Source organism: Opisthocomus hoazin, chromosome 4 (assembly GCF_030867145.1).
Source record: "Opisthocomus hoazin isolate bOpiHoa1 chromosome 4, bOpiHoa1.hap1, whole genome shotgun sequence".
Taxonomy (NCBI): domain Eukaryota; kingdom Metazoa; phylum Chordata; class Aves; order Opisthocomiformes; family Opisthocomidae; genus Opisthocomus; species Opisthocomus hoazin.
Window position 1 is genome coordinate 1,342,923 of NC_134417.1, and position 25,880 is coordinate 1,368,802.

General features: G+C 55.7%; 1 protein-coding gene across 9 annotated transcripts in view; it reads right to left on the reverse strand.

Moving 5' to 3' along the window:
* The window catches only part of ST6GAL1 (ST6 beta-galactoside alpha-2,6-sialyltransferase 1), a 45,559-nt gene that overhangs the window by 7,151 nt on the left and 12,528 nt on the right, over positions 1-25,880 (reverse strand). For 8 of the 9 annotated variants that reach the window (XM_075417543.1, XM_075417548.1, XM_075417545.1 and 5 more), the window contains 3 exons: positions 9,938-10,066; positions 8,175-8,856; positions 3,166-3,263 (listed from right to left, as the gene is read on the reverse strand). In XM_075417543.1, coding sequence (XP_075273658.1) covers positions 3,166-3,263; positions 8,175-8,805 — 729 coding nt within the window. In that variant the 5' untranslated portion in view covers positions 8,806-8,856; positions 9,938-10,066. Of the gene's footprint in view, positions 1-3,165; positions 3,264-8,174; positions 8,857-9,937; positions 10,067-24,736; positions 24,813-25,880 lie in introns of those variants that run through there. The other variant, XM_009932334.2, reaches the window with a different exon arrangement.

The window sequence follows — 25,880 nt, forward strand, 5'->3', positions numbered from 1 at the left end:
GTTGTGGATCTACAAGCGTATCCTCAGATCCGAGGGTCCCAGATTTCTCCCCCCTGCCAGCATCAATCTGTTCCTCTTTCCCTATGCACACAGCTGTACCTGACACCCCACTCTGCTGTTAAAACCATCCACCCCTAGCTGCGTGCTAAAGACTGCTCCGCTAACTAACAGCTGGGGACTCCTTCCAAACTCACTTGGTTTTGTTTATTACAGAAAAATACCTCAAAATAGTTATTAAGCAACCCGGGGCCACGGGACACACGTGCCAAAGGCATACTCCTCAGCACAGACCAGTCTTGACAGAGCAGATTCAGGAGATCCCGTTTCCTTCTTTGTGGGAACGGGCTGAGGATTGATGAATAGCAGGAGCGAAAAGAAGAGCAGCCAAGCCACAATCCCACCCCGGCTCCCAGAGCCTGCTTACAGCCTAAGAAACGCCAAACCCGAAACAAGAACAAATTACAGCTTGTCCAGCCAGTACCTGATGCCTGCAAGCAGCTGGAAACAGAAGGCAATCGGGCAAAGCCACTAAGAAGGAGGTTAAAATGACACTGCCATGACTAGAACACTGAACCAGTAAAAGGGCAAATAAAAACACAGAAGAAACCCAGGCTCCCAGTCCAGTGATGCCTGAAAGCTACCGGGGACTGCAACGGGAGCTGCTCGGAGAGCATCGCCTGCCCTGCTCAGCAGCTGGACCAACGCTGCCTTCTGGGTCAGCTTCAGCCTCCAAATACCACCACAGTTTCGCTCTCCCTGTAACCCAGGTTTTCTAAGCCGGTGCCTCCCTTCAGAGGGGACGGTGGCAGACGAAAAACGTCCCCGCCGGCCGCTGGCTGATCCGCAGGGAGAACAGGAGCACGGTAAGGACATGGCCGTAACCACGCCTGGTCCAAACCAGCAGCATCCCCACGGAGGGTCTGGAGATATTCAAGCCCCGCCTGGACAAGGTCCTCCACAGCCTACTGTAGGTGACCCTGCTTCAGCAGGGGGTTGGACTGGGTGACCCACAGAGGGCCCTGCCAACCCCGACCATGCTGGGATTCTGTGATTACAGCTGTGCCGGCACACGGTTACCCTCCTCCCTGTGCAGACAGCCCTGGGCTCACACAGCCCACGTACGTGGTTTTGCTGGTACACGACTTGGTGTCACAGTAAGTTTGGCAAAGGGCACATCCTCCAGAGAAAGCTCTCTGCAGTGAGAGCGCCTGTCTGACACCCGACAAACACACGCAGAAGGGGAAGATAAAAAAAAACGGAGAGGTCAAGCAGGGCAGAGGAAGGAGGACGTCAGCAGCCAGATCTGTCAGCCGAAAACAGACCGGTTCGGGAAGGACAAGCTGTCCCGCATGCGACGGGCAGCGCGACGCGGGGGAACCGACACGGGGCCAGGCAGCAGAACGGAGCACGGCGGCGAGGGGCGACGGCGAGACCCACGAGCACAAAGAGGCAGCAACAGCACTCGCACGAGAAGCAAGAACGTACTGGAGAGGACACACCAAGCGACCCAGGGAAACCGGTCACAAGCTAGCTCCACGTCCTGCCGTTGGAGAGGACGGGCAAGCTCCTGCTGCTGCTCGCAGAAACTGCAGCCCCTGCCACGTGGCAGCACCCACGGACCCCTCGCACAGGAGCGGATCAGAAAAGGCCATGCCTGCAATTCTCCGCTTTGGGGTGAGGAAAGGAAACTGCCTTTTTTGGCTCATGCCACTCCGGTTTCCTCTTCTCTCTGCGTGTCTGCGCTCGAAAATTCCACCCCCCCCCAAAAACAAACCCCAAAGGACAAGCGTGCGGGGTAACAGCTGTACGGAAGCGGGGTGCAAACACTCTCCAGATGTACCTAGAGCAGCGGCAGTCTCTGTCGTGGCTCTCGCGGCTCCTGGACGGTAGCTTACTGACCCTGCTGGAGACGGGTCCTACCCACTGAGGGTCTGCGCAAAGCTGACTGACATCCAAAGACAGTAAGCAGAGGGAGAGCCTCAGGCCTGGAAAGAGCTCTCGAAGAGTCAAGGAGAATTTAACCCGTTAAGTGACGCCCTGCGTTAAAAGGTGCTTTCTGCTGTGCTCTGCAATGAGGTCCTGAACCCTCCGACAGCCGCCCCAGCCCCTGCCCGCTCCCGCCTGCATGCAGGCTACAGCTTTCAAGGTGGGTCCCTTGCCAATTCATAGAACCACAGAATCATTAAGGTTGGAAAAGACCTCTCAGATCATCAGGTCCAACCGTCACCCCAACACCACCATGCCTGCTAAACCATGTCCTGAAGTGCCACATCCACACGTTTGTTGAACCCCTCCAGGGATGGGGACTCCCCCACCGCCCTGGGCAGCCTGGTCCAACGCCTGACCACTCTTTCAATAAAGAAATTTTTCCTAATATCCAACCTAAACTTCCCCTGATGCAACTTGAGGCCATTGCCTCTCATCCTATCGCTGGTTACCTGGGAGAAGAGACCAGCACCCACCTTGCTACAACCTCCCTTCAGGTAGCTGTAGAGAGCGAGAAGGTCCCTCCCCAGCTCCTCTTCTCCAGACTAAACAGCCCCAGCCATTTGACAACCCCAGTTAATGTGTTATCTACAGAGTCTGACATTGCTGGGCAGAAAAGTATTGTTCTTTTATTAAACACCAGATAAGCCTCCTCCACTCTTCACGCCCACCTCTGGGGCAGGCACAACCCCCCTCCTGAGACACCTCGGCTTGCTGGGCAGCGTCAGCTCATCCGCAGCTCTGCTCCCACCTCACCCTCCCAAAGCACAGCGGCAAGCGTGCAGCTGCCATTCCCCTGCTTAGAAACAGGCTTCGAGCCGAGCCAAAAATCAAATTACCTTGTGCTTACTGTAAGTCGCAAGCAGGCTGCTGCAGGTTCACTAGCACACGCTGATTTAGTAACCTCAGAACGTATCTCGGCTACAGGGAAATGATTTACCAACTGCCCTCCGCTACAAGGAAGGATGTGCCCACCCTGCAGCTATCTGCTAGGGACAGGAGAACTTGGGTGGAAAGCCCTGTCCTCCCCAGATTCATTTTCAAGACCTCCCAGCAGCAGACGAAGCGAGAAGCCCCGTGGATGTTGTGATTCCAGGCGGCCGCTCAGCTCCCAGGCGGCACGGGGCAGGTACGCAGCTCCGCCAGTCGCCCCGTCCGGCACGCGTTCGGCAGACCTACCTGCGAGTTCACCAGGCGAATCGTTGTCTTCTGCCCCACGTCCTCCTGAAACCCCTTGACAGGAGCCGCATTGAATCGCAAGACGGCATCGTGGCTGTCTGAAAGCGAGAGAGAGTGAAAACCGATTTCTTGGGTTACAGAAGAGATGTGCAACAGGTTATCCACCCGCACTTCTACACGGCCTGGCTAGTCCCTGGAGACCTTCCATGTAACATCCAGCAGTGCCAAGCCAGGTTCTGCAGAATCACAGAACCACAGAATGGTTTGGGTTGGAAGGGACCTTAAAGCTCGTCTGGTTCCAACCCCCCTGCCATCAGCAGGGACATCTTCCACCAGCCCAGGGTGCTCAGAGCTCCATCCAACCTGGCCTTGAACCCTGCCAGGGAGGGGGCAGCCACAGCTTCTCTGGGCAGCCTGGGCCAGGGCCTCACCACCCACATGGGGAAGAATTTCTTCCTCCTATCTCACCTAAGTCTGCCCTCTGTTAGTTTAGAGCCGTTCCCCCTTGTCCTATCCCTGCACCCCCTTGTGAAAAGCCCCTCTCCATCCTTCCTGTCGGCCCCTCCAGGCACTGGAAGAAGTTGTTAGTCCAATTTCACAATCAAAAAATCCTCTTCTTAAAAACACGATCCGCCGGCAGGCTGAGCGCGCAGCCCCAGCGTTTGCCCCGCACGGAGGAGCGCGGCGTCTCCCTCCCTCTCCCTCTCAGAATCACAGAATCACAGAATAGTAGGGGTTGGAAGGGACCTCCGTGGGTCATCTAGTCCAACCCCCCTGCCGAAGCAGGGTCACCCAGAGCAGGCTGCACAGGACCTTGTCCAGGCGGGTCTGGAATATCTCCAGAGAAGGAGACTCCACAGCCTCCCTGGGCAGCCTGTTCCAGTGCTCCGTCACCCTCAGAGGGAAGAAGTTCTTCCTCATGTTCAGACAGAACTTCCTGTGCCTCAGTTTGTGCCCATTGCCCCTTGTCCTGTCGCTGGGCACCACTGAAAAGAGCTTGGCCCCATCCTCCTGACACCCACCCTGCAGATATTTGTAGGCATTTATAAGGTCCCCTCGCAGCCTTCTCTTCTTCAGGCTGAACAAGCCCAGTTCCCTCAACCTCTCCTCGTAGGGGAGATGCTCCAGTCCCCTCACCATCCTCGTAGCCCTCCGCTGGACTCTCTCCAGTAGCTCCTCATCTTTCTTGAACTGGGGAGCCCAGAACTGGACACAGTACTCCAGATGAGGCCTCACCTGGGCAAACACTGCACCGGGAGACAGACCGAGATGCAATTAATCTACCACGTGGCTGGCTGCAAACGAAGGAACTGGGAAATAACGGCAAGTCCGCATCCTCTCTTGCAGCTTGGAGGCTGACCGGCCTGAGGAACACGTGTAACGACCACGGTGGAAACCGAAGGTGGCTTCAGCCCGCCGGCGTGCCTCCCACCTCACCGGAATAAAGCCATCGCTGTGCGTTTACCAGGCACAGGCTGTTACACGCCTCGGGACTCGCTGCGTTGTCCTCCGCTGGCATCACCTCGTAAGGCAGCAGCACAGCATTCCTCCGCCCCGGCACGGCCAGCCAGGCTGCCGCCGCGGCACCGAGGGCACTCGTGCCCCTCGCCCCGGCTTCTCCACACCCCTGGCGAGATCTGGAGGGGAAACCTTTTACGTGACCGGGGGTGCTCAGCCGCAGGAGCAGGACCGGCTGCCCTGCCTTCGTGCTGAGGCCACACGACAGCTTGGCCGGGTCCGCGGAGATGTGCCGAGCCCACAGCCAGGGCAGGAGAGCTCGCCTGGTCCAGAACCAGCTCTTTTCGGGATCGTTTTACTGAAAACAGGGGTGTTCTCACAAGCGATGCTGGAGGGTCAGCAACCACTGGCAGCAAAGACTGCTTTCCCAGCTACTTTATTCTCATAGACAAGTGGATCTTGCTCAGAGCCCTTCCAAAGCAGCACAAAGCCCAGAAAGGCGATGTTTCCGGAGAAAACACGCCCACGTGGAGAAGCAGCTCTGCAGTTACCACCGCAGACCCTTAACTCCGCATCCTACCTTCCACCAGAGCAGTAAGGGTCACCATTTCCCCAGACAACTTCGGCCAGATACCCAGCGTTACTCTGCCCTACGCTGGCCGCTAAAAAGGGCACTCAGCTGGCTCCTGCAGCGCTCCGTCTCCAGGTGGTTGTGCTGCACTCGGTGTTTCCCATCACAGATTCTTCACCGGCAATTCGTAACCTCCAGCAAGACCAAGAGTCCTCACAGTGACCAACGGCTCGTTTGATTCTGTAACGCGATTCCACAGAACAAGTATTTGCTGCTCAGTTCAGGAATAACCATTCAGCTGTCTGCTGTGCCCACCTACGCCACAGCTCCAGCTTAAGCCTGTCAGATGTTGTACCCTTCCAGCACCTTCCTCCAACAAAACCACGGCTTCTCCTACATGGAAATATGTCAGGTCAAAACTGAGCGAACACCACGCATAAATACCCTGAATACTCCTGAACGCAAGGCAGGGACACCAGCGGGGGTTCACGGCATTCGCCTCGGGCACAGCACACAGTGACCTTTCCAGCACCCACCCCTTGAGATCTGCCACAAGCTGGTGCTTCCGTTTGGGGACAGGCTGAGAGACCGGCCGTGGGAGCAACGAAATGGCTTTCCACACCCGACGTCCTCTCGGCTGTGCCGCAGCCGGACACAGCCCACCGCACGTCTCAGCTGCTCTGGTTCCGAATCCAGCGCACGCGTGGAATCGTAGAGCCATTAAGGTTGGAAGCAACCTCTAAGATCACAAAGTCCAACTGTCCGCCCAACACCACCATGCCTACCAAGCCATGTCCTGAAGTGCCACATCCACGGGTTTTTTGAACCCCTCCAGGGATGGGGACTCCACCACTGCCCTGGGCAGCCTGGGCCAACACCTGACCACTCTTTCAGTAAAGAAGGTTTTCCCAATATCCAATCTGAACCTCCCCTGACGCAACTTGAGGCCATTGCCTCTCTTCTCCCAGGTAACCAGCGACAGGACGAGACCAACTCTCCCCTCACTACCCCCTCCTGTCAGGCAGTCGTAGAGAGTGATAAGGTCCCCCCTCAGCCTCCTCTTCTCCAGACTGAACAGCCCAGTTCCCTCAGCTGCTCCTCATCAGACTGGTTCTCCAGACCCTTCACCAGCCTCCTTGCTCTTCTCTGGACATGCTCCAGCACCTCCATGTCCTTCTTGCTGTGAGGGGCCCAAAACTGAACAACAGAAAACAACGGCAGTGCATCCTGACATGCCGTGACCACCACCCTCGGCTCTGACTGAGGAGCAAGCAGTTCCATCAGTACGTGGGCATCTAACAGGGACGCCCTGGGATACAAGGCCGCTGTCTCAGGGCAGCGTGTTTGACAGCAGGTCAGTTCAGCAGAAACCTTTAGCTACTGAACTTCAGGAAGCACCCCAACAGGCCAAGACAGGCCATCAAAGGAAATGTCAGAGTTGGCTTCCCACGTCCTGGCCCCCCTGGCCTCAAACCCTCCTAAGAGGTGGAAACAACTACATCAGCCAGCTCCCACCCGTAATCCTCACCAGGAGACAACACTATCTGGACTCCTACTGCTGTTATCTTCTTCACCGCATCTCTCATAGCATTTTAACACACTTCACACTGTTCAACCTCATCCTAGTGCCTACCCACCTGCCCTGTGGAGCAAGAGGAGTTTGGTGGAGAACTTCTGAGCGAGCACCAGAACAAACCCCTGACCCTCCCACGAGCATCCAGGGACCACGGTTCTGAAGGCCTTGCCCAAGTTGTCCATGCATAATGTATTAAAAGCTATCCATCTGCTTGTTTGAGGGACTGATCCGACACACGACTTACGAACACACCGAAGTCTGCAACCAGTTTCCCTCGGAGTGAAAGCTCCTAGGCTTTAAAACTTCTCCTCCAGCGCAGCTGCAGTTTAGCACAGCATGAGTCTTCACCGAGCCTCAGACAACAGTTAACGAAGAAAGCCGAGGGAACTGCAGACACGGGAGGACCTTCTGCCAGACTCAGAATCCTGAGTTGAAGGCGGAAGCGTTCCCCTGCGTGCTGCTTTCTTACAGACACAACATGCTTCAGGATCAAAACATCCTTCTCTATAATCCACCGTACAAGACCCATGCTTCGGCATTTATTAATTAATGCATTAACCTCAGATGAATATGGCCAGATAAGGCTTTGCAAAGCACCACCAAGCTTTGTCTAATGAAGAAATTCAGCAAAGCCCTGTAAAGTTTTTCCGTTGTCTTCCGGGCCACTCCAACTGAGCCACTGCCTTACGGTTCAGACCGAAGCAGTGCCACTTTTGGAACGCCACAAGCAAGAACTGCAGCGTGGCTGAGTTTGGAAGGGACTTCTGCAGACTGCCTGTGCCCAGCCCCTCTGCTCCACGCTGGGCCGACTACAGCAGGCTGCTCAGGGCTGTGTCCAGTGCAGTTTCTTCCCCTTTAGTCTTTTCCTTTACTTCATCTCTAAGAGGTCTTTCTGAATGAAAAGTTTTCGGACAACCCACCCCAAACCCTCCCATGAAACAAACACCTGAAGACCTAAGAACTCTCTGTGGTATCCAGCATTGGTGCTCCCCTCCAGTGATGCCAACGCGATCGTGAAAATCAAAAGGACGCGCTGGAACAGAACTACCTGCCCATACGTCACGTCCTCTCAGCTCAGCCCAACCCCTCCACTCCCTCGGGGCTTGTCCGTGTTGGCCCACCCAGGTCTAAGGCTCACAGGCCCTGTGGTCCTGGGCATCACAAGGCAGCCTACGCTGCGCAGCACACGCACTCGGAAGGGAAGAGAGTATCTGATCATCGCTCCCATCTCCTCCTAGGCTGTAACGTTCAGTAACTTCAGCAGAAGTTTGAGGATAATATTTCAACTTACGTTAAACCCCTTTGTGACCGCACCAGAGAGAATGAGCATGACAGCAGGTCTTCTACTCAGCGTAAGTTATAAACCAGTGTCTTTTGACTTCCCGCTAACAGAAAGATACCAACCTATCTCTTGTCCCAAACGAGATGATTTCAGCGACCCCGCTGAGGACACGACGGCACAGCGACCCAGGTGGCCCACCGTCTCATTGAGGCTCCTCCCTGGCAGGTACTGCTGCCATTCAGGGGTATCGAAAGGACCCTCCGAGCCCTGGATCATGGTCACGTTCACCCTGTCCCGTAGCTGGCAGAGCAGCTCCTCCGGGCTGAGTTTAGCAGCGTTCCTCTTCCCGGTGTAGGTCACATCGTACTTGTTCATGGACAGGTAGTTTTTTCTGACCTTCTGCAGCCTGGGGATGAGATTTCTGGATGAACTGTCCTTATCCCACACCTTCAGAGAGCCTGCTGCTTTCCTGGACTTCTCGGCGGTTCCAGAGGTGCTGCCTTTTACTTTGTTGTGGTGACTAAACCAAGCCTTGGGTATCTGACCCAACTCACTGGCTGCTTCATGGAAGAGGCCCTGTGATTTAAGTGGGTTCCATTTTTCAGAAGTCCTGCGAACCTGCAAATCATCGTACTCAGTCTTGAAAGGAACATAGTAGCTTCTTCTTGTCTCTCTCCACAGGCAAACGGTCAGAGCGACCAGCACCACCACGAGAACACACACGAACTTTTTCAAGACATTGATGTGAACCATAGTGCACGGTGCATCCGGACGGGACTCCGAGCCCCAGGCAGGAGGCTGGTCCTGCAGAGAGGAACACGTCTCAGTCAGGGCTGCGGGCACAGGCACGCGTGTAATACAAAGTTATAAACATCGGTATGTGGGCAACGGGAGGGAAGAGGGAGAACTTGGGGGTAATTTTAAAATTTCAAGGTCTCATTTTAAAGCCCACCCCCTCAAACACCAAATGGAAAGACCTGAGCTGGCTACGAGCCACCGCGCTGCGTAACGGTGATTCGAGGCCGCTGCCACTCAAACCTTTCTTCCATTCCCCTCCGCCGGTGACGGCCAAGCTTAGCACAGCCAGTGCCACACCAGCGGCAGCGCGAGCCTCCGCCCTGCTCTCCTCCGGCTCCCACCCAGCCCGCCAACATCCAAACCCCACCACCAGCATTTCCAGAACCGGGCTGCTACCCAACCACAGGCACGGACGCTAACGAAGCACATAACGAGGCGTGTAACTGTTGAAGCAAAAGCCGCAAGCTCACAAACGCCAGGAGCTTCGCCAGCACTGACACGCTCGGGGACCTCACGGGAAACTCCTGCGAGCTCCAGTGGGCTGAGCGCACCCCCAGCGCCGAGCCTCACCGAACAGCTAATTGCTGGGAGCCAATTAATCCACAGCAGGGTTTCAGGCACGCTTGGGTTCATAAATGCACTTTGCTAAACATTACTCGAGGTACGTCACCCCTGGAGAAAGCACAGCCAGACCGTGTTGCACAGCACTGCCTGTCCTCTTTCACTCTACCACCACCTCCCACCGTGCCATGACAGGGGGCAACTCAACAGCAGGAGGGCCCAGAGGGCAGCTCCACCGAGGCAGCGCAAGGGGCCGGTGCAGGCAGCGTACGCCGAGGGAGAAACCCCTCGTCAGCGGCACAGGGACCACGGAGGACAGGGGGGCAGCTGGTTGCTTCGCTGCTCCGGGATGCATCCAAGAGCACGGAAGCCGTGTAGATACACCAGCCACCCCAGCGCTCCCCAGGAGACACACATATGCAGATGCTACCCGGCCTAGAGAGACCCTAGGGACAACCCCCTCCGTGAGCGACTTGCCGAAAGCAAGCTGTGGTACTGCGGAGCCAGCGAGCTGCCAACACGCTACCTGGTGGATAAAGCCGCAGCTCTCCAGCTCAAGTCATTCTTGGCTGTTGGCAGGTTTTCTTCCGAGGGTTTAAGCGGGGTATCCCAAAACACAACAGTTCTGTGACGCACTGAAGAGTTCAAGAAACACCTGCAAAACAAAGAAAAGAGTGGGGAAAAAAAAACAAACCCTGTTATGGAAGTACCTCGTGGTTCTGGGGATGAGCAAGCACTTTCCCACGTAAGCCCTGTGGTCCCACGAAAGCCGTTACCCAGGCATGGAAGCCCTAGCAGCAAACACACTGACACCACGTAAGCCTTTTAGACGGTTAAATGCCCACTCAAAATGGCCATCTCCTGACCTTCCTTCTTAGTCTGAAACCTACTCCCAGCTAAAGCAGGAGCCGGGTCGCAGGCTGCCTGCCCCGTGCTCCCACCAGACCCACAGTCGACACCGAGCAGCCGATACGCCCACCACACAGCGGAGGCAAAATCCCAGTGCCGATGCTTAACACCACGGAAAAGGAAAGAAAAAGCTAACTTTTCCTAGGGAAATATCTTACTGCCTGTTCTTGGGCGATTCACGCACTCCTTCTCCAGGGCAGGGGCAGCAGAGGTTCCCCGCTGTTGGAAGCGAGCCGTATGAAAAGCTGCTTTATGACATACATCTTAATCCACAGGTCTGCACAAACCAAAGGGATTTCTGACCGTACAGCTTTACGACGCAAACACGGCAAGCGAAAGGGAGATTTCACAGTATCATACAATTCAAGAAGCAGCTCGCTTTTGCAGGAACTCTGAGTCAGTACAATGCCACATAAGCTAAATTACAAATGCTACCCTTCACAGGATTAAATACTAAATTATTAAAGCGTCCTAATGCTGACTACTTACATTTTGTTTTAACTCTATCACGGAACTTGACTTGTTTTCTTACAGACCACCCCACAAGCAAAAAGCAAACACTGTTGTACCTCCAGTCCTTAAAAAACACCACCACTAAAGATTCAAGAAGCGCAGGTAATTCTAGCTTTTACCAAAAGAGTTTCCCCTGCCTTGGCAGACCATCCCACCCTTCGTTTCCTTGAGCAGCAAGCGCTAGCCAGGCACGCCGCAGTCTGTGTGGCCAGCGTGGCCTCAGACGCAGAGGTGGGCAGCCCGGGGAAGGGGCTGGCAGGAGGGGATGCCTCACATCGCCGCGCTCTCCTCCCGCGAGGGCTCAGAACAGAGCCACGGGAAGGCAGGAGACAGCAAACCGTGGGCAGGACGGAGCCTCCCCACCCGGAGCTGCCCCGCCGAGCAGAGCCCCGCGGATCTGCCGCGCTTTTACCTTCAGAAACCTCTCCCGAGGGGTTTCCAGGTGTAGCTGGCAGCAGGCGCGTCTCGGCACCACCAGCTTTTGCCTCCCACGGCTGGGATGTTCCAGCGGAGCGGCAGGTTCATCGCGGTGTGACAACCGTACGGCTCGCTGCAGGCTCCTGCCGGGACGCCCCAGCAGAGGATGCCCAGCGAGCCACACCACCTCCTCTCCTCCCCGGGCCGCACAACGGATCCCGGCAACCTCCCCGCCAGCACCCAGCACAGCGGGACCCCCGCCGCTGCTGACCGCGCGTGCCGCCGCAACGCCGGCAGCTACTGAGGGTTGGGCTCGATGACCCACAGAGGTCCCTTCCAACCCCCACCATTCTGTGATTCTGTGATTCCGCTTTGGTTTGTAAGCTGGTGAAGTAGGTTCTGCAAGCAAGTACGTTTTAGCAGAGCCACAACATTTCCAGGTACCTTTTGCTCACCAGGGGCTCATTGCTGTCCAGTTTTATTATTGCTACTACTGAAACAGGATAGAAATTTATTTTATTTGCCCAAGTAGTGTCCCAACATGGGGTCCCTCTCAAGCGTGCGCTCCGTATTGCAGCCGTTAGTACAAACGTGCTCTTCTGGCGGTGACGGAAACTTCTCACCTACGCAAAGCACAAGGTCTCAGCTCTGAGTACCAAGAGAGAAAAGACTAAAAAAATTCCCCGATCCTACAAAAATACTTCAACAAATAGCAGCTGCCTTCTGGAACCCCGGCGCCCGAGGCAGCTGCGGGTGCCGGCTGGCAGGCTGACCCCACACAGCACGTCCTCCGCGGGTAAATCCATCCCGCGCCGAGAAGGAGCGAGCGATGCAGCATCAGCGAGGCACTCGGGGACTTATATCCTGCCCACGCACTCCTACACTTCACCTTCATGGTCCGAGTATCTCACCGGACTCGGGTCCCAACCCTCCACGCACGGGTGAGTGCGACAGCCCTGCCTCCTCTCGCGCCCCAGGGACTGCGTCCACCCGGGGAGAGCAGGCAGCCCACAGCGGATCTACCCCGAGACCGCTAACGACGGCGCCTTCACCCCGTTAAACGACGAGTCCATCAAGCCCGTACCGCTCTCCCACGGCGACCGACAGCAGACACCGAGAAACCACCCAAGTACAGACAAACACATCAACACAGCGTCCAACACGCCGTGCCACCAGCTCCACCCGCATTTCCCGAAGCGCCTGAGGCAAGGAGCTCTGCAGCGGCACAGGGCGCAGCGGCAACCCCTCCTCTCCCCGGCAAGCGATCCGGCATGAAGGAGCCGAGGGCGATCCTCCTGCCGTCGCGCATCGGTCGCACCTCTCCCAGCCCCGCTGCCCCAGGCTGAACCCCGCGAGCCCCCCTCGCTCCTGGCAGCGCCGCTTTCCTGTACCTCTGATGGGCTCGGCCGGCGTCCCCGGCAGCGCGCGGACGTCCCTCGAGGCCGGCACAGCCCGGCTGCACACGCTGGGGCCACGTGGCCCGGCAGCAGCACAACGGTGGGGTGGCTTTGTTCCCCTTCCAAAGCTTCCTCCACTTCTGCTTCCCCTCCGGACCGCTGCCAAGCCCCGAGCTGCAGCTCTCGGCTGCCGGTGGTGACTTCAGGCTGTTTTGCAAGCAGCACTGACTCACCGAGAGCTGTCCCCAGCTCAGGGCGGAGGAATAAAATACAGCTAAAGAGCGTTGTCCTACCCCTGGTAGCATCAGCTTCTCTGCCACCACGCTGCCCAGCCGCCCGGGACCCCCTGCAGCTGCTCAGCGCTTCCTCGGGTCCCTCCGCAGCCAACGCCAAGCCAAGCCCAGCCCTCCTCCTCCTCTCCTCCGCAGACCCGCTGCCGCTGCTCCACGGTGGAGATCTCGCAGCAAACCCCTGCGGGACCCCCGCAATGCTGGGAAACCTGCGCGCGTGGGTCCCTACCCACCCGGCAGTCGCTAACCCAGGACGGGGACCTTCTCATCCCACGACAGCTTTGGGTCTTTTCACAGAATCACAGAATCACAGAATAGTAGGGGTTGGAAGGGACCTCTGTGGGTCATCTAGTCCAACCCTCCTGCCGAAGCAGGGTCACCTACAGCAGGCCGCACAGGACCTTGTCCAGGCGGGTCTTGAATATCTCCAGAGAAGGAGACTCCACAGCCTCCCTGGGCAGCCTGGGCCAGGGCTCTGGCACCCTCAGAGGGAAGAAGTTCTTCCTCGTGTTCAGACGGAACTTCCTGTGCCTCAGTTTGTGCCCATTGCCCCTTGTCCTGTCACTGGGCACCACTGAAAAGAGCTTGGCCCCATCCTCCTGACACCCACCCTGCAGATATTTGTAGGCATTTATAAGGTCCCCTCGCAGCCTTCTCTTCTTCAGGCTGAACAAGCCCAGTTCCCTCAACCAGTTCCCCCGAGGCTCTCCGTGAGCAATCTCACCAAAAACCTGAAAGCTCAAGCGCGCCGTTTCCCCTCCCTCCAGGCTTGCTAACTTCTGAAAATGAGAGAAGAGGAAGCAAGCAGAGAGGTTTGAAACGCGATCGCCTTCTGCGAACGGACGAGGAGGCTCCTCCGGTCACTCTTACACGTTCCACAGGTGGCGGTTATTTTTATTATGTTCTCCAGTCTGATGCACCGGATCCCACCCACCAGAGTCCCTCCGAAACACCGCACCCCGCTCGCCACCTTCCACGCCGCGGGGTCGGGGCCTGCAGCGAACAGGTCCCACGCCTAAAAACATTGAATTTAAACGGCGATTTCCGAGCCACAGCCCCTGGGGACGGGCAGGAGCAGGGACGCGTCCACCACCACGCCTTCCCTTAGTCTCTCCCTTCACGCATCAGCACCCTCCACCCGCAGTCCTCCTGCCTCTAACGTACGCACAAGAGCTTTTCACTTCAGTAAGTAGTTCCTCGGGCTTTTTTGGGCAATGTGATGACATTTTCGTATTTAAACCTAGAGCATTTACCGTTCTTTCCAGGTTTCCTTCATTTCTGCATTTCCACCTGCACCCAGAACTCCGCCGTGCCTGAACACAGAGCAGCAAAGCTTCATTTCCAGCTTCTGCGGGAGTATCCTTGAATGCTTTTATGCAAAATGAACATTTTGCACTGCAACTACACCTTTCAGCTCGGGTTTGGTTTTCTTTTCTTCTGTAAATTCTGGGTATGAACCCTTTCCTCCACCCAGCAGGCTCCGCAAAGCGCCTGTGACGAGAGCGGCGGCGGCAAACGAGTTCACGTCACCATGTGTGAAAAAAGGACACCTAAGGAGGAAAGGCAGGAAGGTGTAGGGCAGGAATCCCTCCACACGAAACCAAACAACATACCCAAGGAAGCCACAGAGGAGAAAAAAAATGGGATTCGAAAAGTAACCTTGAATCCACATCTGCTCTTAAAATTCCCTATTCCTGTCCTGGAGGTGGGAGGGGTGGGAATTATCAGGAGCCTTTATAATACAAAACCAACTACGGTCATGCCATTTTGCAAATGAATAAACTATATTTTTCATATACTCACTACATCAGATGAGAGGTGATAATACAGCTGTTCAAGCTAAAGATCTGCCCCTCTGGAGCTGAGTTTCAGAAGATCTCCCTGATATTTTATTTAACCTGGCCCGTTAATTCAACTACATGTATTTCAGTTTTCTAAATACATAAACAGTGAAGCCTCACTTTTAGAAATTCTTGGTTTTTTTCCAAAACATCACCGTGCTGTGAAAATAAAACATCTGATGAGGCATACATCCAGGTAAGTGCTTCTCATGCCACCGAACAGAACAAAAAGAAGTGGAGAATGGGGAATTTTTAGGTGGAGAATGAGGAGAAGAAGCATTTTAAGTGAGGAACGCGGTTGCATTTCAGTTGACGCGTCGAGGAGCAGTTATACAAGTCACTTGCTACTGAAATAAATTATTCCATTAGTCCTGCCTGCATTAAAAATCCCTGCGTGTGCCAGGAAAAACACACTGCTGTCACCGCTGAAGAAAACCCTCCAGGAGAACAGGACACCGAGAGCCAAGGAGCGCCGTCAACACCGACGCACCGCGAGCGGAAGGGAGGGATGCAGCAGACGGGGCTGCGGCACGGCCACGCCGCCCTACCAGCCGGTGACCCTGATGGGGACGGTCCTCCTGTCCCCCTGCCCACCTGTCCAGGGACTGACAGCCGCAGAGGGATGACCTTCAGCGCCGACGAGCGTTATCGCACTGCCACCCTCCACTCCAACACTGCCAGGAAAGCAGGTAACACCAAATGGCGTCCCTTCTACTGCTGCAAAGCCACCAGCCCTACCCATCACCCGGGACCAGCAGTAACAGTTCCTGACCCTGCCGGCTACGGGAGAGATGGGCTCCTGCAGGGTCCTAGAACCATAGAATCACTAAGGTTGGAAAAGACCTCTAAGATCATCAAGTCCAACCATCAACCCAACAACCCCACGCCTGCTAAACCATGTCCCCAACTGCCAGACCCACACATGTTTTGAACCCCTCCAGGGATGGGGACTCCACCACTGCCCTGGGCAGCCTGGTCCAACGCCTGACCGCTCTTACAGTAAAGAAACACGTGCATGGTATTCTCCACCACGGTCTGCTGTGAGAATTATTTTTTCCTGTCTTAAGAGTTAAATTCTCCTTCCACCTTCATGCACCTGGTCAGGCCTTGGACCAGGCTGCCCAGGGCAGTGGGGGAGTCCCCGTCCCTGGAGGGGTTCAAAAACTGTGTAGATGTGGCACTTCAGGACATGGTTTAGCAGGCAGGGTGGTGATGGGGTGATGGTTGGACTTGATGATCTTAGAGGTCTTTTCCAACCTTAATGATTCTACGGTTGTAAGCCCCGGGCTCGGGCAGCGTGCTCCCGCTTGGATGCGGCCGGCCAGCCACCACGGGAGCTTCCAGAGTGCATTCAACACAGAAGCCATTCCACGACGGGGACGTGCCCACGGCAGCCTCACTCAGCAAGGTACCTGGAGACCACTGCTGGCAACAAACCTGTCAGCTTCTAAAATTGCCAGTTTCAGGCCCAAATTGAAGAAGAGGAAGGAAAGTGCCTCATACCACGCATGAACAGCACCAATTCCCAAAAGCACCGCTTCTCCTCGCGCCCCCGGACCCCCAGCGCCAGGACTTTACAAGCGAGGTTTTCAGGATCAGTCAGCTTTATCATAACTGTTCCCACGCTGAAACCACCAAAATTCCCCCCCCCCAGCTTTAAAGACCAGGGTGCGAGCACTCATTTAGGACTACTCACTTTACACAGAACATTACACCTTCGAATCAAACCAACCCCTCCTTCGTTCCCCCCCACCACGTGTTCCTCTGCGGCATTAACTTCTTCATCAACGACCTGGATGAAGAGTTAGAATGTACCCTCAGCAAGTTTGCTGATGACACCAAACTGGGAGGTGTGGTAGATACACCAGAAGGCTGTGCTGCCATTCAGCGTGACCTGGATAGGCTGGAAAGCTGGGCAGAGAGGAACCTGATGAGGTTCAACAAAGCCAAGTGCAGGGTCCTGCACCTGGGGAGGAACAACCCCATGCACCAGTACAGGCTTGGGACGGACCTGCTGGATTGCAGCTCTGCGGAGAGGGACCTGGGTGTCCTGGTGGACGACAGGTTAACCATGAGCCAGCAGTGTGCCCTGGCTGCCAAGAAAGCCAATGGGATCCTGGGGTGCATCAAGAAGAGTGTGGCCAGCAGGACGAGGGAGGTTCTCCTTCCCCTCTACTCTGCCCTGGTGAGGCCCCATCTGGAGTACTCTGTCCAGTTCTGGGCTCCCCAGTTCAAGAAAGATGAGGAGCTACTGGAGAGAGTCCAGCGGAGGGCTACGAGGATGGTGAGGGGACTGGAACATCTCCCCTACGAGGAGAGGTTGAGGGAACTGGGCTTGTTCAGCCTGAAGAAGAGAAGGCTGAGAGGGGACCTTATAAATGCCTCTAAATATCTGCAGGGTGGGGGTCAGGAGGATGGGGCCAGACTCTGTTCAGTGGTGCCCAGCGACAGGACAAGGGGCAGCGGGCACAAACTGAAGCAGAGGAAGCTCCAGCTGAACCCGAGGAAGAACTTCTTCCCTCTGAGGGTGACGGAGCCCTGGCCCAGGCTGCCCAGGGAGGCTGTGGAGTCTCCTTCTCTGGAGATATTCCAGACCCGCCTGGACAAGGTCCTGTGCAGCCTGCTGTAGGTGACCCTGCTTCAGCAGGAGGGTTGGGCTGGGTGACCCACAGAGGTCCCTTCCAACCCCTACTATTCTGTGATTTATCTTTCGAAATGAGCGGGGAGCCCTTCTCTATTTTCAATTAGCAGCGTGCGGCAGGCCAACCCTTCGTGCCTCTACAAACACCACCGCGCGCCAAGACCTGTCATCGGTATTTCATGGCCCCAGGACAGCGAACACCCTTTGTGCCAGCGGCCGCCATGCCGCCCGTCAGGAGCACATTTCTCTGGCACCAGGCTCTGGCAGGTGGCCACGATGCCTTTCCGTCTCCCTAAGCACAACGCAGTAACTCTTTACGACTTGCTCAGACAAGAATCAAATTCAATTTAGACAGCGAAATGCACCGCACACCTCTGCACCTCCCCTTGCTAGTTCTCGGGCCAGCAGCACTCCTGAGATCGGGTTCTCCCCTTCCCACCCGGCGCTCGTCCCTGCCAGGGCTGCCAGGGCTGGCGCTCGGCGGCAGCGTCCCACCACACCGCCTTCGCTGGAGGACAGCGGTCCCGTGGGAGCTCTGGCCACCGACTTCAGAAAGCGCTAGCCAAACCCCTCCATTAAGCACGACACCCCTTGCGTTCTGCTTAAAATAAATCGGTTTTCACCAAGAAATTCACAGTTTTATAAGGGGAGATGTACAGATGCCAAGGGCGTTCGTCAAAAAGCATCAGGTGCTAAGAAAAAGAGGCACGGCACATCCTGACCACCGTAAAGAGAATATTAGAATGAACACTCATTAGAGCCCATCAAAGCAAGTAACTCTCAGAGAAATGGTAAGAAAAATTAACAAGCACTTCAACTACTTACCTGGCAAAAATCAAAACAGTTCCCTTCTATGCACGGAACTTGAGGCATGGAAGACAAACGGGACTAGATGACCCACAGAGGTCCCTTCCAACCCCTACCATTCTGTGATTCTGATTCTGGGACATCAAAATTACAGTTAACTATTTCCTCTCTGACAGAAAAGGAGGTGGAAAAAAACACGTTACAAACTTCAGGCATTAAGAACAGCGAGTGCTGCTCTGGTTTTTAAACACAAGCCTGATTTAGTCACCTGGTGACACCACCCTCTCGCAGCATCGTTCCAGACGCATCTGCCATCAGCAAGCCCACAACAGCTCTGCGGAGAGGGACCTGGGTGTCCTGGTGGACGACAGGTTAACCATGAGCCAGCAGTGTGCCCTGGCTGCCAAGAAAGCCAATGGGATCCTGGGGTGCATCAAGAAGAGTGTGACCAGCAGGACGAGGGAGGTTCTCCTTCCCCTCTACACTGCCCTGGGGAGGCCTCATCTAGAGTACTGTGTCCAGTTCTGGGCTCCCCAGTTCAAGAAAGATGAGGAGCTACTGGAGAGAGTCCAGTGGAGGGCTACGAGGATGAGGAGGGGACTGGAACATCTCCCCTACGAGGAGAGGCTGAGGGAGCTGGGCTTGTTCAGCCTGGAGAAGAGAAGGCTGCGAGGGGACCTTATAAATGCCTCTAAATATCTGCAGGGTGGGGGTCAGGAGGATGGGGCCAAGCTCTTTTCAGTGGTGCCCAGTGACAGGACAAGGGGCAATGGGCACAAACTGAGGCACAGGAAGTTCCGTCTGAACATGAGGAAGAACTTCTTCCCTCTGAGGGTGATGGAGCCCTGGCCCAGGCTGCCCAGGGAGGCTGTGGAGTCTCCTTCTCTGGAGATATTCAAGACCCACCTGGACAAGGTCCTGTGCAGCCTGCTGTAGGTGACCCTGCTTCAGCAGGAGGGTTGGACTGAGGGACCCACAGAGGTCCCTTCCAACCCCTACTATTCTGTGATTCCGTGATTCTGTGACCTTGCCCGAGTAAAATTTGGTTTTATAAATCACAGGCAACATAAATGTGTAGCACAAATCTGGGCGCCTAGATATATTTAAAGACATTTAAAGAGCTTGGGACGCTCTCCCTCCCTCAAAGGTTCACATATGTATTTAGAACCATAGGATGGTTTGGGTTGGAAGGGACCTTACACGTGATCTTGTTCCGCCAGCCCCTGCCGTGGGCAGGGACCCCTTCCACCAGCCCAGGGTGCTCAGAGCTCCATCCAACCTGGCCTTGAACCCTGCCAGGGAGGGGGCAGCCACAGCTTCTCCGGGCAACCTGGGCCAGGGCTTCACCACCCTCACAGTGAAGATTTTCTTCCTTATATCTAGTCTAAATCTACCCTCTTTCATAAAACAGAAAACATTAACGAAACCCTCCTGCTAAAGCCTTCAGTTCAAACCTCCTTGCTCTTTTCTTCCCTTAGCATCCCCCCCCAGACCCTTAGGAAAGGACAACAGGTCCGACGGTACCTCCAACCCAAACCCAAGGCTACGTCCTCTGCCTCAGGCTCCAGGACGGAGAACGCTTCACCGAGCAAAGAGGTGCCTCTCGCAGGACGGCGTGCAATGCCCACCCTTTGGTGGGACGGAGGACCTGGCACAACCCAGCACGGGCTCCAGCCAGGAGCTCCCAACCAGAGCATGCCACGCACCCGGCAGCTCCGCGGTGCCAGGTAAAACCTACCCACATAAAGCCCCTTTTCTCCCACACCAACCCACCCTGGCAGCACCCCAGTGATGGATCGGTGTCGTTACGGGCATGGTATGAAGTGATCTGAAGCACAACAAAGCCACACAGCTGCTGGAGAGAGGAAAACACCGTGCTTGTGAAACTGAAACACACTTAAAGTTGACTGAGGTTCAGAGAGGCCAAAAAGGCAACAAAGGCCATTTTAGTCTTTCTCCACATTATTAATATCTCCAAGTGTTATTAGCCTGCTTTTTCCTCTACCAGAAACCCAGGCGTAAAGCCTGGAAAGCAGCGTCCGGCTCCCGTCCCCAAACACATCACTCGCTCCCCATGGTCGGCACTTCGGAGGCAAGCCCAGCAGCAGAGCTTGCAGATGGCAGCCAGATGGGTCCACCACGGATCTGAGCCACAGGGCTCCCCTTGAAGCAGCCTGCTCTCTCCCCTCTGCTATTTCAGGGCGCAGAAACTCCGTGCAGCGGGCGTTTGTGCCATCCCACCGAGCGCAGGGCTCGCTGCGCGGTGCCCCACCAGCTGCACGAGACCGAGAACGCGGTGGCTGGGACAGCGGGGGAAAAGGCGAGGCAAGCAAGGAATCTCTGCAGAAATGTGGTTTGCATCAAAGCCAGGTAGCAACTTCCAGCACGGAGGAAGAGATTGAGGCAGATAATTCCAACAAAAACAGAAGTTACTCCCTAAAGGAGCAGAGTGGGCCCCAGACGTTTTTGTATCTCCTCCATTCAGTATTGGCCCTCGCACTGCTTTTAGAACAACACATTTCAACAGTCCTAGAGGGCTCCTGTCTGACCTAAAAAAGCTCCCCAAGCCTCTTGGAGCAATGAAAGATCCCCCCTGCCTCCTCCCAAGACCAGCCAGCACGTCGCTGGGAGGAGGGATGAGATGCGGGAGGAGGAGACGTGGGAGGAGGGCATCAGGAGATGTGGGAGGAGGGATGTGACACGGGAGGAGGGATGTGACACGGGAGGAGGGATGTGACACGGGAGGAGGGATGAGGAGACACGGCAGGAGGGCATCAGGAGGACATCTCTGCCAAGAGCTCAACTCCTGCACACGAGCACGCAGCTCCCTTCCCATCCACTCAGTGCCACCTGGCCACGAAGACAGTAGACGACTTCTTTCATGAAGGAAACCCCCACCAAACATAGAAGTCGGGCATCTGCCATGCCTAGGACAGATGGCTTCAGAAGTGGTCATTCTCACCCACCAATAATTTCCATTAGTAGTTGCAACACTCCACTCCTTACCCCCACCTTGTTTTCCAAGCATAACTGCTAAAAACGGAGTCCTTTCCTAGCACACAAGAGCTGGAGGGCCCCGAGATGAGCACACACTTCACAGCGTTCATTCACAGAGGTCATGCCCCAAGAGAAACCTGAGATTATCTGCACTGCAGTTTTTCTTTTTGTAACATCACAAATTGGTTCCGTTTAAATATTGAAGTTCTTCCAGCATTTCATGGTATCAGTCAGCTCTGTCCTCAGGTCAGCCATTTCATCGTACTGCCAACCCCGACTTCATCTTCTTCAGCGAGTAAATCCTAAAGGGAAGCTCAAAAAAGCACATGTGAAAAACCAGAGGGGTGGGAGGGGGTGTTCCTTACGGCTTCTGTTGGTGTCCTGCTGCTGGGAAACGCAGCAAGCCAAGCAGCTGGTGCAACCACCAGATGTTAGACCATTCTTGGAAAGCTTCTTTTGGCTGGGTTTCGCTTGACTCAAACCCTCTTTGATCAGAAACTGCTTCCCGGTATCGATGGAAACACCGCACGTGCGGGGTGATCAGCAGGTCTGGGCCAACGGCACGCTCTTGACCCAAAGCACATCACTGAAGTAGGAGCCCCCAGCTTCAACGCTAATTCAACCTACGCTGCACCACTCTCTCTGAGGAAGCCTAACCCCCAGATCCACCCAGCTCTTTCCAGTACGATCTCCACAGCCCAGACACAGAAGGCCAAAGTCTTTCACTGGGGCTTCCCCCAGCCCCAAGGAAGGAAACTGCGCCGCAGCATCAAACGCTTGACGTCCAGCCGAAACAAACCCTTCCCAAGCAGGGAGAAGGTGCAGAACACTGCCAGGCTTGCCTCCGAGACGAGGCTGCAAACGCTACCTACAGCCACCTCTCACCGTAACGGGCCTCCATGGGCTGCACGCGTAAGCCCAAGAGCCAAAGCCACCCGCACCCCGGCAGCGGACCCGCTCCCGTGCAGACGAGGAACCCGCCGGAACCCATCCGAGATGCTCCGTGTGGCTGCCAGCAGCTGGGGGGGACCCACGCGATGCCCGGTGAGGGGGGACACACATATTGCCCACCTGCTTTAAAGCAAGGAGGGGTGGTTCCACGCAGCAGCGACCTCACGCGCCGTGACGTCCCGCACGGTGCCCGGGGCTGCGAGGGGGGTCTCAGGCCATCTCTAGCACATGCCCAACTGGTGCCAGACAAGGCCATTTCTTCCCACTGCTCAACATCCGATCCAAGCTCAAAAGGGAAAAGCTCCAGGCTTAAAGTCCACTGAACTTTAAACAAGGCTGACTTCTGATCTGGCTCAGGTCAAGCTTTAGGTTAAAGTTACTCACTTGTTTTTAAGGGACACGTTTTTAAGATTTTTATTTGGGAATGTCACCATAGTCTCATAGGAGCTGAGAACTGGCAGAGAGTCCCCAAGCCCTGGGTTTGCTCCTTAGAGTATCTCCTCTCATGTAGGAGAAGCTGCTACACTCCAATACAGAATCATAGAGTCACAGGATGGTTTGGGTTGGAAGGGACCTGAAAGCTCGTCTGGTTCCAACCCCCCTGCCATCAGCAGGGACATCTTCCACCAGCCCAGGGTGCTCAGAGCTCCATCCAACCTGGCCTTGAGCCCTGCCAGGGAGGGGGCAGCCACAGCTTCTCTGGGCAGCCTGGGCCAGGGCCTCACCACCCTCATGGGGAAGAATTTCTTCCTCATATCTCATCTAAATCTGCCCTCTTTTAGTTTAGAGCCATTCCTCCTTGAAAAATGACAGCGCAGCCTAGGAAAGCCCTCTCACGCTATTTTGCCATTATTAATTTGCATTTCACTGGTCTTTTCATTTGTTATTTTCAAGAATCAGGATGATTCAGCCGAGTTTCTTCTGCTGCCCCTGAAATGCGTGTCTCTCTCCAGGACACCTAACAAACCCACGTACTTCCACACCTACCCCCACCCATCTGAGAATGAAGCCGTACCGCACCCATGGCACAGTGAGGAATCGATAGTGCTCCGATAAAAGCTCTTCCTTAAGCTGCCCAACACACACTCAGGCCTGGTTGTGTGTCACCAAGGGAAATACTTTTACAAGTCATCTTCTCCGAAATTTTCTTCCTCCTTCTGAAGTTATTAAATATAGAAATCACTCGTTAAAAAAACCCACATCAGCGAGATGAATATTTTCTGAAGTCTGTTAGGAACAAGCATTTTCAATTTCTTTCCCCAAAGTGCCGGGTAAAAATAAGAAGCCCGCCCCAGTTCTGAGGTTCCTCTCCCTCTGGGCTGTGTGTGCAAAGCCTTCTCGTGTCTGGATCTCCGTCGGGCCGCTCTCTGCAGCCACCTCAAGCGGACGGAGCACCAGCGCCTCGGCAGCCAGCGCCCTTGCAGCTGACCCCCCGCGCCCTTTTTGGGAGCTCTCTGCAAGCTGGCTGGGCATCAGGGCTTGGTTTCTGAGGTTACAGCCCGAAGTGGTGGACCCTGACCCGTGTGCGAGCAGGGGAGCCGGCAGAGCGAACACCGACCCAGCGCCGGCACGGCAGCGCTGGCCGTTAGCGCTTGGCGAACCCGCTCCTCCGACCGCCGCCGGACTGGACACGGCTGCTTCAGGAGACCGAGGACGCGCGGCACGGCGTGGAGAGGGGGAGGAGGGCTGGGGATGGATGCGCACGCTACCCGCGAGGAACCGGGTGCCTTCCTACGCGTCTGCGTCCCCAGGAGTCTCCTCCTGCTCCCTGGAAGTCCTCCCCGAGACCCTTCACATCGGCACCGCGCGAGGGGATGCCGTATGTCCTGTGGCCGTTCCCCACGGCGCAGCGGCAGGCAGCTGCCCTCCTGCCTTGGTGGGCTCCGTATGCGCGTCTCCAGCCCTCCTCCCACCCTCCACCAGCCTCCCATGGTGGAAGCCCTTCCCTTCTCCGCATTGCAGGCCAGCTTTTCTCCCGTCTTTCCCAGACCCCCTGCGCGCAGTGCCTGTTCCAGGCTTGGGTCCTCAGCTCACCAAGAACTTTCAGAGCTGACGTACGGATGCTCCAAGCGCGGAGCAATCACAGAATCACAGAATGGTAGGGGTTGGAAGGGACCTCTGTGGGTCATCCAGTCCAACCCTCCTGCCGAAGCAGGGTCACCCAGAGCAGGCTGCACAGGACCTTGTCCAGGCGGGTCTTGAATATCTCCAGAGAAGGAGACTCCACAGCCTCCCTGGGCAGCCCGTTCCAGTCCGAGACGGATGTCTCCTGCCACAGCCCACCGCAGCATGGACCTCACGCATGCAGGACAGCAGAAGCCTTGAACAGACAGAAACAGGCTGACACCAGAGCGGCCATGGAGCCGCAGGCACCGACAGCCGCGTCCCGACGGAGAAAGCCGCCCCAGAGTGATCTCCACAGCACCTGCAGAACCGCAGCGGGAACGGGCAGCTGGGCTGGCACCGCACGCCAGCATCAAGAACACAGAATTAATTCCTCTGCTAATCTTACACCATACAATTACTTATGCATCATCCTATTATCAACCAAGGGAACTGTACCTTGTTACATGGTCCAAGGTTTTGCTGAGCCTGCCTCAGCGGTGGGGACACCCACCCTGGAGAGCCATGGGTACCTCCAGACGCAGCACACCAAAGCACAGCCCCGTCCTCCTCTCCTCCGAGCAGCAGACCCGGCGCACAACAGCCCCTCTTCTCCAGCGGGCAGGCTCCGCTCAGCCGCTTCCCAGCACAGCAGCGGCCGGAGGAGCTGCGCGGAGCACGGGGGGAAAGCGGGCAGCGCCTGGTTTGGGTTTTACTTCCCTATTTCAGATGCGCCCGAAGGAGGAAAGAAAAAAGCCCTTTTTCCATTTCAGATACTGACATATTAAACAGCGTAACTGTTGACACGAGGGTTGAGCACGCCGACAGATACAGATGTTACAGACCAAATACATCCCTTGGCTGGCTTTTACATATCCATCTCCCCCAGCAGCCTTTGCAGCCAGGCCAAACCCAGCTGCCTAGTCCAAAATCGTATTGTAATTTACAGTATAATAAATAAAAAATAAAAAGATAAAAAAATAAAATACAAAGATAAAATACAAAATGGTATTTAGTAATTCAGGGGACTGGCTTTGGCTGGCCAACAGGAAGACTTCTGCGCATTTCAAACGGGGCTGAAGGTTTTGTCCTGCCACCAACGGCAGGTAACCCTGCAGTGTCACCAAAGCACGTGAAGAGAAGGAACATCTCCGCCCTAGAAGTGAACCTGTGCTTGAGAGGTTGGCTTGGCCTCGGGTTCCAGCTGTCCTGAAGGCCGGCATGCAGCCACGGCCCAAACAGCGGCCGTCGGCCACCGCCGCACACCGGCACATTGCGGGCGCACAGAGCTGCCCCGTGGCCCCGCACCTCCCGGGCGAGGACGGCTCCCGTGGCCACACGAGATGCTGCTCCCCCACCAGCCCCTCTGAGGTCACACCCCAGCAGATGTCTTTGTCTCCATGGTTTTGTCTTTGAGGATCTCCACGGAGGAACAAGCAGGAAAAACAAAACTAAAAAAATCCCTTGTTTCAAAAAAAACAGGAAAAAAAAGGCAAAAAAAAAGCCGTTGTACAGGGGCGGAGCTGGATCTGACCTGCTTTTTTGATCCTCTGTTCCATACCCAAATCCCACCTAATCCAGCGTAGTTTCCTTCTTCCCCCAT